The 16238-nt window shown below is 37.2% G+C and overlaps 1 protein-coding gene across 1 annotated transcript in view; it reads left to right on the top strand.

The window, feature by feature from the left end:
• LOC120527337 (lipoxygenase homology domain-containing protein 1-like) overlaps positions 1 to 16238 on the top strand; it is a 247802-nt gene that overhangs the window by 145072 nt on the left and 86492 nt on the right. The window contains exons 26-32 of the mRNA XM_039750623.1: positions 2534 to 2667; positions 3601 to 3749; positions 6961 to 7065; positions 8872 to 9000; positions 10334 to 10498; positions 13290 to 13471; positions 15700 to 15816. Of these exons, the coding sequence (XP_039606557.1) occupies positions 2534 to 2667; positions 3601 to 3749; positions 6961 to 7065; positions 8872 to 9000; positions 10334 to 10498; positions 13290 to 13471; positions 15700 to 15816 (981 nt within the window). The remainder of the gene's footprint in view (positions 1 to 2533; positions 2668 to 3600; positions 3750 to 6960; positions 7066 to 8871; positions 9001 to 10333; positions 10499 to 13289; positions 13472 to 15699; positions 15817 to 16238) is intronic.

Genomic DNA, 16238 nt, shown 5'->3' with positions numbered 1-16238 from the left:
ATGTTTTGAAAATTTTTTCAATTAAGGGTGATTGGAAAAGATGATTATAATGCATGGGTGAAACTGATAACATTTGTTGATCCATCTTCCAATCTAGCTTTAGCTTGCACAAGGTTGTGGGGAAGCTGGAGTCTGTCTGGCAAGTGTTGACAGTAGTTAGTAGAAAACACACAGCAATGTGTATAAAAATGTGTTGGAACAGGAGTTCCTTTCCAAAGCTAATTAAGCTGGTACGATCTATTTCTTTTTGATTCTCTCTAACGTATTAGAATATGTAGTATGTATTCACAACTTTGTCACAGAATTGTATGGACCACCAGGGGGAGGACAGCTCCTCAAACCCAGGCACAGAGCCCAGTCTTGCCACACAGCATGCCTTTATTTAAGTGAGGAAGCATTTTACTGAAGCTCCCAACTACACAGTTCAATACAAGCACCAAAAGAGCACAGTCTCTTTTTCTCTTCTTGTTTCTTTCTCTCTCTCTGTCTCCACCCCTTCTCACCAAGCTTTGTCCACCTCCTCCCAACTCTGGCTCCCAGAGTAGTGGTGGCTGTCTCCTTTTATGGAGTACCCGGAAGCCCAGTGTAGTAGGGCTGTGCAGGCTCTGCAGCACCCCCTGGAGGCACCAACTGAACCCAACAGGGCGGCAGCAAACTCCAGCTCCCAGCATGCCCTGTGGGAATCCGTGGTGCTGTAGCAACCCAAGGGGGCTGCCCTCCATCCTCCTGGCCCATCCATTATAGAAGCATCCAGGCCGTCCGCCACAATTGGAGGTTAGTGCAATGCTTAGGTTATTTGTATTATTGACCAATTTGTATTAGTAAACAATGTAAATGTGGTTACAGTTGGGTCTGTTTTTTTAAAGACATATCTATCTATCTATCTATCTATCTATCTATCTATCTATCTATCTATCTATCTATCTATCTATCTATCTATCTATCTATCTATCTATCTATCTATCTCCAAGGATTGGACTTGATTTTCCAGCACATCCCACAGATGCTTGATTGGATTGAGATCTGTGGAATATGGAAGCCAAATCAATACATTGAACTCTTTGTCATATTCTTCAAACCATTCCTGAACAATTTTTGCAGTGTGGCAGGGTACATTGTCCTGATGTCATTACCATCAGAGAATGATGTTGCCATGAAAGGGTGTACATGGCCTGCAACAATTTTTAGGTGTGTGGTACGTGTCAAAGTAATTTCCACATGAATGTCACGGCCCAAAGTTTCCCAGCAGAATATTTCCCAGAGCATCACACTACCTCTGCTGGCTTGCCTTATTTCCATAGTGCATCCTGCTGCCATCTCTTCCCCAGGTAAACAACACACACACACACAAACTCAGTTGTCTGCGTGATCTAAAAGAAAATGTGATGCATCAGACCATTGCATCATCTTCCATTGCTCTGTGGTTCTGACACTCACAGGCCCATTGTAGTCACTTTCGGTGGTGGACAAGGGTCAGCATGAGTACTCTCTGCTGGGGTTCTACCTTGAATATTTGCTTGATTATGAAAACGCATTACAAGAGGTTCAGTGATGGCGGCAAATGGCATTGGTAACAGAAGACAACTGTGTTTTGTTCTGAGTTTGGGAGCAAAATGTTCAGAGTTTGTTATTCACATAAACAGATACTGTGCCACAGTGCCAGATTAGTTCATTTGAAACCATTTTCATTTTTAAATGGCATTTCTAGTATGTGTGTTTAAAAGTAAACTAACATAGCTAGGGAAGGCTGCAGAAAGCATAAAGTTTATGGTCAGCTAGCCTGGAGTCTACTTTCAGCATGTTTCCAAATCCTAAAGATATCAAGGTACTACTGATGCTCAACTAGCTCAATAGATCCAAGATCAAATCCTGGCATAGTCATGGTTTCTATGTAGTTTAAAAGACATAGGTGTTATGCTGACTGGTGACTTTAAACTGGGCCCCTATGAATGAGTGTTAGAGCGTGTGTGAAATGGTTTCAATGAAAAACTGACAGGTTATTTCAGGTTGGTTCCTGCCTTGTGCTTAATGTTGCTGGGTTACTCTCTGACCACAATGGCCCTGATTTTGATTAAGTGGGTTCTGAGAATTATGGATGTTTTCTTTTACAAAACTCAGTTTTCAGCGATACTAGACAGGTATATTTTTATAGGTGACCTGTTTTCCATCATTTTTCTGTGCACAGCTTAGGAAATTAACCAATCCAGAGAACATTTTTTACCCAACCAGCAGTCCACTCATACACTCCTGGAGTAAACAGAAAAGAATACTTAGGTTTTTAAATTAAAAACAAAAGTAAGCTGCCTAATAAGTACAGTACATTAAAACGTAATATATTTCAACTGTTTATAATAGATTGTAGTGGCTTTGTAATGGAAAATTCGGGTTTAGAAAATGATGGATGGATAATCAGAACTGTTACATACACTTAAATGTGGACTTTTTTTAACCTAAATAAGTTATCTCAATAAATAAAATTATCACTTTGGTGGAAGTGTTCCATTCAAAGTCACTTGGCATTTTTGTCTTCCAGGAAGATATATTTTCAATTACTGCTATTGATTTAGGGAAGCTAAAGAAGTTGCGAATTCGCCATGACAATGCCCAGGGGAATGCTGCCTGGTTTCTGGACAGGGTGGAGATCTTGGACAGCAAAGATGACACAACGTAAGTAGAGCTCCTCTGGTTAAACTCCTTCACTCATAGTGCCACTTTAGGAGGAAACTTCATCAAAGTGTTAAGTTTCTGAGGTATCTTAATGTTTTGAGATTCTTACTATTTAAATCTGTAATTGCCAGTTTTTACAATTCATGTCGATCAACAGGAAGCCTACTGGGGTCCATTTTTGTTGCCTTTTCTATTTAGTATTCTTGACACAAGGAGGTTAATTATTTAAATGATCATGTCTAACAAGCTGGTAATGTAATAAATACAAACATGAAAGGAGCCTAGAATTACTTTTCTCCTTGCCAAAAATGATTCACGCAGACATGATTCCAAATAAACTTAAACATGTAACTTTGAGTTATGCAACACTGTTCAAAATTTGCTGCATTTCTTTCAAACTTTTTTCTATGAAATTCTTATCTGATAGAATCATAGGTTACAATTTCAGTGAATGAAAAAACACAGTTCTGAGTACTATGGGCTGTTAAACAGGCGCAACAGACCAAGGGCCCTCTCTGCTGGCAGTCAGATATAACTACACTTTTAGTGATTATTTGCTTACTGCAATTTAGTACCAGAAGTCGTTTTAGGATTGCTTACGTCTCCCTCGTTAAAACTAACAAAGCAGTCTGATGCTATAGTATATGACATATAATCCATGTTCTTGTTTTAGTATTTGCCTTATTAATTTTCTTTATGCTGTTTTCTAACTGAGGTGATTTAGTGACTAAAATGCTTAGTTAAAGTCTGCATGAATGCACAACAATAGCCTGTTTAACATTTACGTTGCTTTAATTACATAGCATTGCATAGACGGCTGCAAGTATACTCTGAATTTAATTAGTGACACTATCAATTTGTTCCTTCTAGGAAAGTGCCAGGTTCTGTGTGATGTTAAATAAATTCATTCCTTGTCTGTTTGACTTTATGTAGGTACTTTTTCCCTTGCGAACGGTGGTTAGCCATAGATGAAGATGATGGTCAAATTGCCCGGGAGCTTGTTCCTGTTGATGAGGCTTTTCTCAAGAAGAACTCTGAGAGTGATAAGCAGTCTCAGGCTACTCTTGGGTTGGAGCAGAAAGGTGAAAATAATATTTAAAGATATTTTTATAAGTGGTAAAAGATCTGATTAGTCTTGAGAAAGGCTTAAAATAGACATTCATTTATTCACTAAACAGACATCACTGAGCAGTGTAACAATGTATGCAACTCCCCAATGACTGACAGTCTGGTGCTTTTTGTCCACCGAATATTAGAAAAAGTGTAATGAGAACATGTCATTCAGACAAACAAGCTTGTTCATCCTATTCACCTTGATGTCCAAAATAACAACAACTTGAGGTTTGAAGGTCCTGCTCTTTACCACACTACTTGGTAATTTATTCCATGTGTTTATTGTTTTTTGCATGAACAAAAACCTTTTTAACCTTTGTGTAAAATCTGCCCTTAAGTTTCCAACATTGTCCCCATGTCCTTGCTACTATACTGTACTATACAGTATTAATTCCTTTCATAATTAAATAAATGCTTGCCAAAAATGAAAAGATTCAAATCCTATAATCTCTCCTCATAACTCATACCTAGTCACTCTTCTCAGGACTTTCTCTAGTGCTGCTATGTCATTTTTGTAATATGGAGTAAAAAACTGAACATTGAACTCCAGGTGTAGCCTCAGTTGTGCATTATATAACTTAAGCATAAGTTCCCTTGGTGTACACTCCACACATTTGATATACAGGTATAACCTAACATCCTATTAGCTTTCTTGACCACGTCTGTGTATTGCCTGGATGTAGATAGAGATGAGTCCACCACAACTCTTTGGTCTTTCTCATAAGGTTTACTTTCAAGTTTCAGATTTCCCATTGTGTATTCAATTGTAAAGTTTATATTTCTTACATGTAATAGTTTACATTTACTTACTTTAAATTTCATCTTCCACAAAACTACCCAAGCATATATGCTATCCAAGGACCTCTGTAACAGTTTAGTTGAATATACATTATCTGCCCTCCTGCTTAGTTTGGTATATCTGCAGACTTCACTGCTTTTACTTCTATGGCTTGTTTTGGCCTCTGCTTTGGGGACCACACTTGCACCTGATGCTTGAAGGAAGACTCATTAGGACATTATAGAACTGTGTTTTCTAACTCTGATCCTGGAGGGCTTCTGTGACTGCAGGTTTTCATTCCAACCCTTTTCTTAATTATTGACCAGTTCTTGTTGTTAATTCAATGTCTTTTGCATTCATTTTAATTTACTTGCTGTTTAAGGCTCAGACCTGTTAATTATTTTTCTTTCTTGATAAGCAGCCAAACAAAATGAGATTCAAAATGCGCCAAAAACATTACCAGCAACCTGTGTTCATCATGCAGCATCTGAAAATAAAGAAAGGTGAAGGTCCTAGTAATGTTGATCTGTTCAGGTACATAAAACATTTTGAGAGTGCTCTTAGATAAAGGAAAATCAACAGTTTTGGAAATGTCTGATGTGGCAGAATGAGAGCAGCAACAAGCCATGAAATGAAATAACGGGTTTAAGTAATAACAAGAACCGGCTTCTAATTTATAAACTATTTGGAGTGGAATTCTATGGAGTTTGAAGTCCCAATTTAGCTGGTCATCTGTTGGCTAAGCTTCCATCTCATTTTTATTTGCCTGCCATTTAGGGAAGAAAAGAAGCAATTCAGAGGACTCAATCTTCAAAAACAAGGGAATTAAAATGAAGTGAAATTAAGTCAATTATCAGCAGAAATTGATCACTGATTAAGAAAGTTCAGGAAGAAAGACCTGCAGCCTCAGTAACCCTCCTGGATCAGAGTTGGACACTTCTGTTATAGAATCGGAGAGTACTGTACAGGTTTTATAATATAACTTAGAATCTGACATTATTATTTAATTGTTTGTGCACACTGCCTAGTGATTAATAATCTTTCTTATATATAAACGTCTACACGTGGAAGTTTGTGTGTCTGTCTGGCCCGGAAGTGAGAGGTGGAGTCGGGGTAAGGGCTCCACCTCCGAGGAAACAGAAAACTTGCTTAGCCACTAATAACACAAGCGAGGCCAGCACGTCAGCAAAACGAAACCTCCAAAGAAAGATAAAGTTGCTTAGTCACTAACATCAGTAGAATGGTATCTCTTTTACTTTTCCTCCCGCCGCTAATGCACAAGCGATACGAGCACGTCAGCAAAACGAAACCTCCTAGGAGAGAGATGCCCAGAGTAGTTCCTTTCAATTGCCTGACATCTTTACATTTCAGTTTTTTTTTCTGACGATTTCAATAGTTTCTAGGGCCCCGGCTTTTTACAGCATGGGCTTACACAGCTAGTTCTATATAAACATAATGTCCTGTCTGCTACAGTTAGTCTGTTATTCTTTAGACCTCCACAAGGCACCTTGCACATGCCAGCTATGAACTACACTTATTTAAAAAACCCTGAGATTTTCAGATATGAGGTTTGATGTTCTAGATGAATCTGATTTGAAAGTGATTACATCTGCCGAGGGCAAGTAAAGTGGTTGTTGTTATTGATCATTCCTGCATATTATTGTGGTACAGCAAAGGTCACTCAGGAAGCTGCTTTCTATCTTGGACAATGACTCTCACCCTCTGAATGTGGCTTTGGCTAAAAAGAGGAGCCCATCTTGTAACATTCTGAGACAAATGTGTTGCTCCAAGGAGTGCTGTGCGAGGTTGATTCTGTCAGTCATCGGGCTCTTTAATGAGTTCTCCCACAGTCAAGGTGGTGGTGGTTTCATGTTTGCTGAATGTTACTGAGCAGGTGTAGCAGACATCTTAACAGGCAATGATGCTATAGGCGATATTTAGCATACTGTGCCAACGACTCCTATCTGGGCCTGTAAAACTGTAACTTATAAGTATGTGCAATTTTGATCACTATACACCTACTAAATACCTACATTTTGTTAATTTATTTATTGATAATTCTTGTAGTATGTGTATTTGTACCTTGTTAGCACATTTAAGATTATTATAATTCTTGTTACATGTATATTTGGGCCTTTTTTTTGCTGTATTTTCCTGCAATTTCCATCGGATTAATAAAGTATCTATCTATCTATCTATCTATCTATCTATCTATCTATCTATCTATCTATCTATCTATCTATCTATCTATCTATCTATCTATCTATCTATCTATCTATCTATTTCAAAGAGCCAGCAGGTATACGGTGGGAATATATTTAGGACAATGGCATGCTGTTATAATGGAAAAGTATATAGTGATTGGTAGTATGTGTATACATTTTTTCTTTTTCTGTTTTCAGCTCAGTCTACTACTTACACCCTAAAGGTAAAAACTGGAGATAAAAAACATGCTGGGACAGATGCCAATGTTTTTGCAGTTCTTTATGGAGAAAAGGATGACACAGGTAAAGCTGTGCTTATGTTATTTAGTACCCTGGCGTGAAAAAAATATTTTCTTTTCTTTTTAATCAAACCCAAAACGTCTTCACATTAAAGTTGTTCTTTTTGTGATTAAAGATGGTTTTGCATGTTTCTGTGTATAAAAGCTTTCAGAAATCACTTTTGCTGAAAGAGATTTTGCACTTAATCAAAGTATAATATTTCATGTGCAGGCAACACATACTGGACTTTAGGATAAAAAATAAGCAAAGTTTGAAGGCACTTTATGGGCCAAAAAATCAGTATAGTCTTATACAATTTCTTTTCTGGTTCTGTTAAAAAAAACCATTTGAACATACTTTATGTTGGTCAAAGTGAATAAATGTTTCATTCATGAAGTGAAATCCTTACAAATATTACCAGATCAAACTGAGGTGCATTTTTTTATTTAAATCTTTCGCCATGCATTGTTGCTTGTTGTGTCATCCTGACAGGTTTAAGTATGGAAGACAGGTGTAATGGGGGTGTTCAGGGGTGTTTCTGCTTCCTCTCCAAGTGTTAGTAAATGTGCAAGTACAGTACTGCCCTCCTTAATTAATCCTGCTTCATGCAAGTCTGTCAATAATGACAAAAACAACAGATGCATTCTTTAAAATTCTTTAATCAATAAGATAAGTTGAGTGCACCTCACTACACAGAATATAAATAATATAGTGTAGGTCTAAAGAAATATACAGCAGATATCATGATGAATGCAATTTACAAACAATGTGCTTATTAAAGCAAATGCTAATGTCACTGTATGGGGGCAGCCAGCATCTGCTTTCATGGATTATATCATACTTTACTATGAGCTCAAATATGTCAAAAGTAGGCCTCTTCTTACACCCTGAAAAGTGAAACGTCTGACCTGAATCATGTTGTTAATGCTATCTCTTATGATGGTGCAGTCGTGTTATAAGCTTCACATGATGTTTTTTATATTAAGTTAGTCCTGCACAACTGACTATAGCACCACTATACTGAGACACCCCGCCATGCCTTTTGGGATCTCTAGCTGGCCAATATTCTCTTTTATGCTGAGTTCATTTCAGATTGCACAGCCAGTTAAAAATTCTGTCTTTCTGTTAACTTGTTTTAAAATTGCATCACCATATTTACTAATAGCTGCTATCTTGTAAATATTGCATCACATTTCCGTTCTTTTTTTATACCCTGAAAACACATTATGCTGTCATATTGTTTTTAATAATTGTGAACTAAATGACAATTAATTGAAATTAGTTAACTAATTTACAGATTTGGTTTCACTTGAAAGTACAGTTAATGGCTATAATAGTTGTTTTAACAATTTGTAACATTTTCTTTAAAGAATTAAACGTTCTGTAATTTGAAAATGTATTATGAAACAAGGTAGACACTTTAGGAATGAAGACAATTAGTATTCGGTTTCCTACAATGGGAAAACAGAAGACAGCTTTTTGATTTTTAAGATAATTTAGTTGGTACTCATCATATGTAATGATATTCTCTTTTTTTAGCAGCCATGCTGCATGTACTAATCTGTTTAATTTGCCACTTTAATAAGGGACTATATTTATTATATTTATATTAATGATTGTGTCTAAAATTGTCACCTGTGTTAATATCACCTGCGTTTTTTTTTTTTCAAAGTACTAAGTTATTACAAAGTAATAGTTTTGGAAATGCTCTTTTAAATGTCTGCATCTGAAGATGAAAAACTTTGATGTTTTGAACCTGTCATTGAAACTGTAGCTGGCCCGTTAGCTTTTAATGTTCAGATTCATAGTAAGCGATATTTGCTCTAACAGGTGTTATCAACCTCAAAGCTTCTAAGACACACAAGAACAAGTTTGAACGAGGCCAAATTGACGAGTTTACTGTGGAGGCTGTTGATATTGGATCACTGAAAAAAATTCGTATCGGCCATGACAACAAAGGTAAGGAAGAGAGTTAAGTACTATGTCATTTGTTAACAATTGCCACAAACAACAGACTGCGGTGGGCTGGTGCTCTGCCTGGGATGTGTTCCTGCCTTGCGCCCTGTGCTGGCTGGGATTGGCTCCAGCAGACCCCCATGACCCTGTGTTAGGATATAGCGGGTTGGACGATGACTGACTGACATACAACAGAACAGAAATGTGATACACTTCTTGCCCAATTCCCTTTGTTTTTTGTCTCATCTGAGCTCATTTTAAATACAATTCATAGAATTTCAGTAGAAGACCTTGACATGATGTTGTTTCAATTGTTAACAGTATTGTTCCCTAAAAATTTATAGAACATGTCATACTCTAAATATGGTGTATTAATTGGATCTTCTTTATATATACAGCATGAAGTTTATGGGTTGTTCCTCACATGGATTTTTGAACAGCTTTACTTATAACGTTTTTATGCTTTATTATAATATATTCACACGATCATTCAATTATGTCCCCGAAGCATTGGTTTATATAAACTACACCAAGCTATTTATGCACAGTATAGGAGAAGAAAATGAAAGTTTAAGCTGGGTGAATGGAGTGTCCTCAAGAGGTTCATTTTGGATGGTCTTGGGAAGCTTGTTCCATAGCTGGACAGATAAAACTGAAAATGATCCACGTTTTAGAGCGATGGGATCAGTCAGAAAGTTGGCTGAAACAGAACGGAGACTTATTTTGGGGATATATGGAGAGAGCATAGGCCACTGATAGTAACAAGCAGAACCATGCAAGGATAAGAGATTTAAAGTTAATAACTACCACAAAAGCAGCACACTGGAGGGAGGAAGGCAGAGAAGTAGCATGTGTATCATGAGGGACAGAATATGCCAATCGTGGAGAAGCTTTATGGAGGAGAAGGAGAATCTGGATACCACTTACTGGGAGCCATGCCAGCACAGAGCAGCAGTAATCCAAAACAGAGACAAAATGTTGAATTGTCATAGAAATTAAAGAAAGGTTGTATATAATAGATTTAGAGAAGAAAAAAGCAACAGAACTGAATCAATAAAGAAATGTGTGGACAGAAGCGTAGTGAGTCATCCAACTGTTGAAATGAAGTTTACGTTGTCAAGTCCAAAAAACTACAGAAGCACAGATTACCAATGTCAGAAAGAAAAAAAAAACTAAAGTTAAAAACTGCTAGTTCTTTGTCCTGTATGGTAACAGATTGGAACTTTGACTTGTAAAATAACTTTTTTTATTCTATGTATAATTCTTTTAATTTAAATAAAAAGAGATGGGGTGGTACATGTATCTCAGGAAGTATTAAGGCTACTGTACTTTTCAGGTGGCTCTCCTGGTTGGTTCCTGGACTGGGTAGATATTGATGCTCCTTCTCTGGGGCAAAGGTTACGTTTCCCCTGTGGCCGTTGGTTGGACAAAACGGAAGATGATGGAGCTATAATAAGAGACCTCTTTCCTGCTGAACTTCAGACTGAGGAGTATACTCCATGTAAGTACTGAGAATAAAATTATGCAGCACAATATGACTTGCTGTAATGTCTTAAACTTAATGTCTTTACTCCTAGTGGTCATGCTATCCTGTCCTTATTGAATGTACAGTATATACTGTACTGTTTGGTATGTATAATTTACAGAATTATACCTTTGTAATTGTACAGTGCAAGGAATGTTATTTATTTATACAATAATAAGTGGCAAAAGGCTTTGAAAGGCTTACCCAAAAATCTGATTGAAACGAAAACACCAAATTCACTGTGGTGACCAAAACCAAAGGGGTAAGAAGTCTTTAAGCAGGCAAAAGATTACAACCTGAAGACAAATGCAGTTGCTGAAGATGCCAATGTTTTTTCTCTTGACGTGTCTTCACAAACATAACCTAATGATGCGTAGCTACTGACGAAAAAGGCACATAATGGTGCAGATGTCACCAATGGAATGCCTAAAAACAGTGAAAAATAATCAAAATTCAATTGTCAAAACGACCTCATTCCCAGCACACCTTATTTTACAGTATTACAGTACTAGTTCTGGAGGACCCCTGCTTCGACAGGTTTTTACTAGAGACAGTTTGGCAATTGGTAGGTCATGTTTGATCTCATTGTTATACAGTATATAATATATGTAATAATGAGATTATCATATAATTAGCTGATCGTATTCTGCATTTATAAAAGAGCAGTAGAATAAAATTGACATTAAGAAAAAAATATTCATTATTCATATATTTTCCATAGTTTAACTGTCTTGTGTCCATTTTCCATTTATTCACTTTTTTTTTCTGTGGAGTTTATTTAATTGTATCCTAATGTGAAAATGAACAATAACGAAAGTAAACACCAGCATAAAACATGTAGAATGACAAAAAGCTTGACGCTGGGAATTTCAAACTTTGTTTGCTAAATTTTATTTGAATGTAGCAAGCATTAATATGTTTTACCTGGAGAGAATTTAGTGATGTTTTTATCTTGGTTTTCAAAGTTTCTTCATTATCATCATCATCATCATTGTCATTGTCATCCTGCTTTCCAGGTGCTTGTTTATTTAAGCTGGAGACCACGCTAGTGGGTCTGACCCAGAAATACTTGCAGCTTTTCACCATTCAGTGTTGTCTGCTCCATTTGTTAACTGTCATTAGCAGCAAAACCATTAAGAAAGAAAACTAACAAGCAAACAAACAAATAAAAAAAATAACAGGATAGTGACAACAGTGAGTTAGGAAACTAAAACAATAGCAGAAATAGTCATACACTAATGCTCTTCTCTAAATGTGGAATAAGTGAAAAAAGACCATCTACTTAAACCTACTCCATGATTATAAGAGTGGTTGGCCACAGGAGATCTCCAGGACTAGGTGACATACTGTAGTGCCTCTGCAGTTTACACAAGTATTCTTCTTTCAAGTTCACAATTAAAACACATCAAATGACCAAGTTCACTATGTTGTAATTTAGTTTGGCTGAAAATAGATGGGGTGGCGCAGTGGTAGCGCTGCTGCCTCGCAGTTAGGAGACCCGGGTTCGCTTCCCGGGTCCTCCCTGCGTGGAGTTTGCATGTGTCTGCGTGGGTTTCCTCCCACAGTCCAAAGACATGCCGGTTAGGTGGACTGGCGATTCTACATTGGCCCTAGTGTGTGGTTGTGTTTGTGTGTGTCCTGCAGTGGGTTGGCACCCTGCCCGGGATTGGTTCCTGCCTTGTGCCCTGTGTTGGCTGGGATTGGCTCCAGCAGACCCCTGTGTACGGATTCAGTGGGTTGGAAAATGGATGGATGAAAATAGATGCTGTTGATCTGCATTCACTTGATATGGCTGTAATATTTATAACTCTACTTCATTTAAGTAAAAGTAGTGATCTGTGGGCTTTAGATCATGTAGCTTTAAACTGCGTGAAAATTGAAAATAAATCTCTCTGTCACTCTAAAGGCAATGAAGAAATCCAGCATTTCAATGTTTTGGAAGGCATATAATCTAATAAGAACATAAAATCGTGAAAGGCATTGGTAAAACTGATCCATTAAACATAAAATATACTAGATGACACCACTGGAAATTAATGAAAAAGCATTCAAAATGGAAACATCAAGCAATCCTTCAGTAAACAAGTCTAGAAAATTGGAGAAAAACTACCAAGTTATGTAATTCAAGAAGAAACTTTAAAAAAAAAAATATCAATATCAAACCACACAAGCTCGATGGACCTAAGGGTCTCCACTCATTTGTCAAACGTCTTATGCTTTTATGTATATCTTAGCATTTGGTATTTATACATTAAACATCTTAAACATTAAGAAAGCAAGCTTGAAACAGCTTGCTATCAAAACAAAAAAGCATTTCTACAAGTAACATATAGGAGGAATGTGAAAAGGAACCAAAATCAGCTTTCCATGACACGTGTTCTCCTTTTGTTCACACAACTAATAGCAATAATACTCAGGATTTATTGAATTTATGAAAGTGGTTATTCCAGGTCTTGGTAAGTAGTGATTGAGAGTGTTTATTCAATGTCAGCTTATAAGGTGAACCCTTCTGTACTGAAATTATGAAACACCTAATATGTCTATTATTTAGTATGTTGAAACTGGGTAAAGGTTGAAACTACAATTAAAAACAGAAGAGTCATGCCTAATAATGGCTGTACATGTAAAGGCTGTTTATATAGCTTTTTTGTACATTTTTATTCGTTGGAATGAGCTGTACTTCTGTTTTCCTGTAATAGATGCACACTGATGCAGTTCACCTTCACTAACTCTGTAAGTCTTTTTGTATTCCTTTGATTTCTTTCAGTTGTGCCTTATGAAATAACTGTATACACCAGTGATATTTACAATGCTGGGACAGATTCAGATGTTTTTGTTGTGCTGTATGGAAGAGACAGCATCTGCACTCACCAGAAATCTTTGTGTGTTAACAAAAGGGAAAGACGGATGTACTTTGAGCGTGGTGCAGTAGACAAGTTTATTGTGGAGGTAAGGGGACATCTTTATGCGTTCTTCAAATGTTAGGGTCTGAGGTGGCCATCAGTGCTGGGTTTGTAAGTTATACCAATGAGAGAAAGAGAGACTCTAGTAGTAACTTGGTGATCAGAACTGTAGTTTCCTGAAATGCTAGAGTAGGATCATAGGGTACAATGGAAGCTTTAGCAGACTTGATTCCACAATTTTGTTTTCAGATAATTGTAAGAAAAAATACACAAAGTTAATTTTTTCTGAAGCCATAATATATTCACTAGTTTAGTACTAAGATTAATTTATATTGGTTTTTCAGCTTGCTTGCATTCAGACAACAATCCTCCCTTCTATGCATTTTCTAAACCAAACCATCTTTTCCGCCTTTTTCTTAACCTACTTAGACCAATAAAGAGATGTGGGGAGCTGGAGCCCATTGGGGTACCATTCACTGCATTAAAAGACCCAACTCTGGATGGTATGTCAGTGTATCCCAGAGCTCAATCTCACATACCTACTCACTCATGCCATACATATTAACTGTCTTTTTAACTAGACATGTCTTCATTTAAACACTAAAATTATGTTTTGAAAACTGAAACTGCCAGGAAAGTATACTAAATGAAGACTTTTATGTAGCAGGATACAAAGGCCGCATTCAGAGAAGGATAAAAAAATGAAGCAATGGCACCTTTAGTCTAACCTGAACAAGATTTTACACGCTCAGGCAGATAAAGAGATTCACCCAGTTGCCTACCTTTAACCAACTGAAAATGGTCGTTTTTTTTTTTTTTTTACCTGTGCTCTGTATAGGACTCGTCTCATTTCTTGCAGGGACATGCTAGATCTTCATCCCATTCTCATTTCAGTTTCCATTCGCAAAGCAATTTCATGTAGTATAGTTTGATGCCAGTACTTGTATCAGGAATTAAGTTTACTTGCTTAATATGTACAGCTGATGCGTTTTATTACCCATTGTACTCTTGGTCTCTTTTGACACATTCTTAAAATGCTAAATTCCACTGTGCACATGCGCTGTCCAGGCCTTGTCTACATACTGCATTGTTCACCCATTTCCCCATCGTAGCACCCATCTTAGACCCAGAACCACATATCCCTGCTGTGTGAAATGAAACTTGCTACCATAAGAAGCTGCTTTTAGTGGCACACCTTTTAAAACAAAGCAGCAAATGGTACATTCTCTCTTACTGGACTAATGTCTCTCTGTCTCTCTCGGGATGATCCTTTAACCATTGTTTCATCGACATGCTGTGTGCATCTGTATTCTGATCATGCCCTCATAGAATGTCACAAATGAAGGCAATACATCTTTTAAGCATTTATGCATCTTGAAGGTTTGTGAACCCCTATTGTGGTTCTTTCAATACACCATATCTCTTTTGCACCTTTACTTGTGCTAAAAGAAGGGAGTAATATCAATACATGCCATGTGCTGTTTAGGAGAGTAGTTTCATGAAGCAGAAAAAAAGGTCAAGTCACAAATGTACAAAAGTAAGCCAACCCTGATAAATGAATACATTAACAAACAAATATGCTCTAAATCTGAGGTCAGCATGATCTCGAAGAAACATAAAAGTACAAACTGAAGAGATCACAAGTGGCCCTTCAGGCTGCTCCATAATGATTTACTAATCATGTACACCTCATGTAAATGATACTCAAATTAGGAAAAAATAACGGCAAAGAGTTCACTTACTTTGGCACATGAGAAAATTCATATTGACCTAGTCCTTTGTATCGTATATATTGATATTTCTAAGTAAATATAATATGTGACTATATAGCAAACCCTATAGTTTAAATTAATTCATGGCATGACATTAGAGTGGTGAATGCTGACACCTCAGGAAACCAGAATTCTGGGCTTTCCCTCGAAACCAGTTACTACTGTCTGCAGAATTGGAGCTTTCTCCTTGCATGGCTTTTCTTCCAAGTACACAAGTCTTCCTCTCATAATCACAACAAGTGTGTGTTTGGTTATTTAGCACACGGTGTGGCAGTTGTGTGCAAGTGGGCCCTTTGATGGACCAGTAAGTACCCTGGGTCTGTGGATAGGCTCTGGCCCCGTGTAAGACTGAAATGAAATAAGCAGATCTGAGAATGTTATATTATCAACACAGACATTCACAATCTTTCAGTAGCACCAAGTGCATAGTAATGAAAGAAAAATCTATTGTATATTAAACAAACAAGGGTCAGTTTTTACAACAAATGTGTTATATTTACAGCTTGAAGATGTTGGTGATGTCATTGAAAAGATAAGAATCGGACACAATGGGAAAGGAATAAACTCTGGCTGGCATTTAGACAGAGTAGAGATTAGGAGGCTCCTGCCAAAAGGAAAAGTAAGTAAACACTCACACAAATCTGTATGTTTACCATGCTAGCACATTGCTAAGCCTTCTGCTTTGGCACCGTATACAACATGAAGTGAATGGTTTGGCTATACAGAAAACAAAGGAAATCATATCCATTGTCTATTTCTGTCCTTGTAATGCAAATAAGAGATTTGCATTCCAAAATGCTTAAAAATACTGTGTTCATGCACTTTCAGCAGTTTAAAAAACACAGACTTAGTTACCTGTAAAGAAGCATCACACACCTACAGACATCACTCCCATTTTCTTGGTTAGCTGGCGAGACAGAGTCACTTTTGTATAGAGTAATGCTCCCTATATTTTCTTAAAAGTGAGATCGTCCTTCACCTATAGTCTAGGACCAGGCCTGGGGTAGAACCTTCAGGGTTATCAGTCTGCCTGTCACTGCT

Source organism: Polypterus senegalus, chromosome 4 (genome assembly GCF_016835505.1).
Source record: "Polypterus senegalus isolate Bchr_013 chromosome 4, ASM1683550v1, whole genome shotgun sequence".
Taxonomy (NCBI): Eukaryota; Metazoa; Chordata; class Cladistia; order Polypteriformes; family Polypteridae; genus Polypterus; species Polypterus senegalus.
This window is presented reverse-complemented; position numbering and strand designations above follow the sequence as displayed.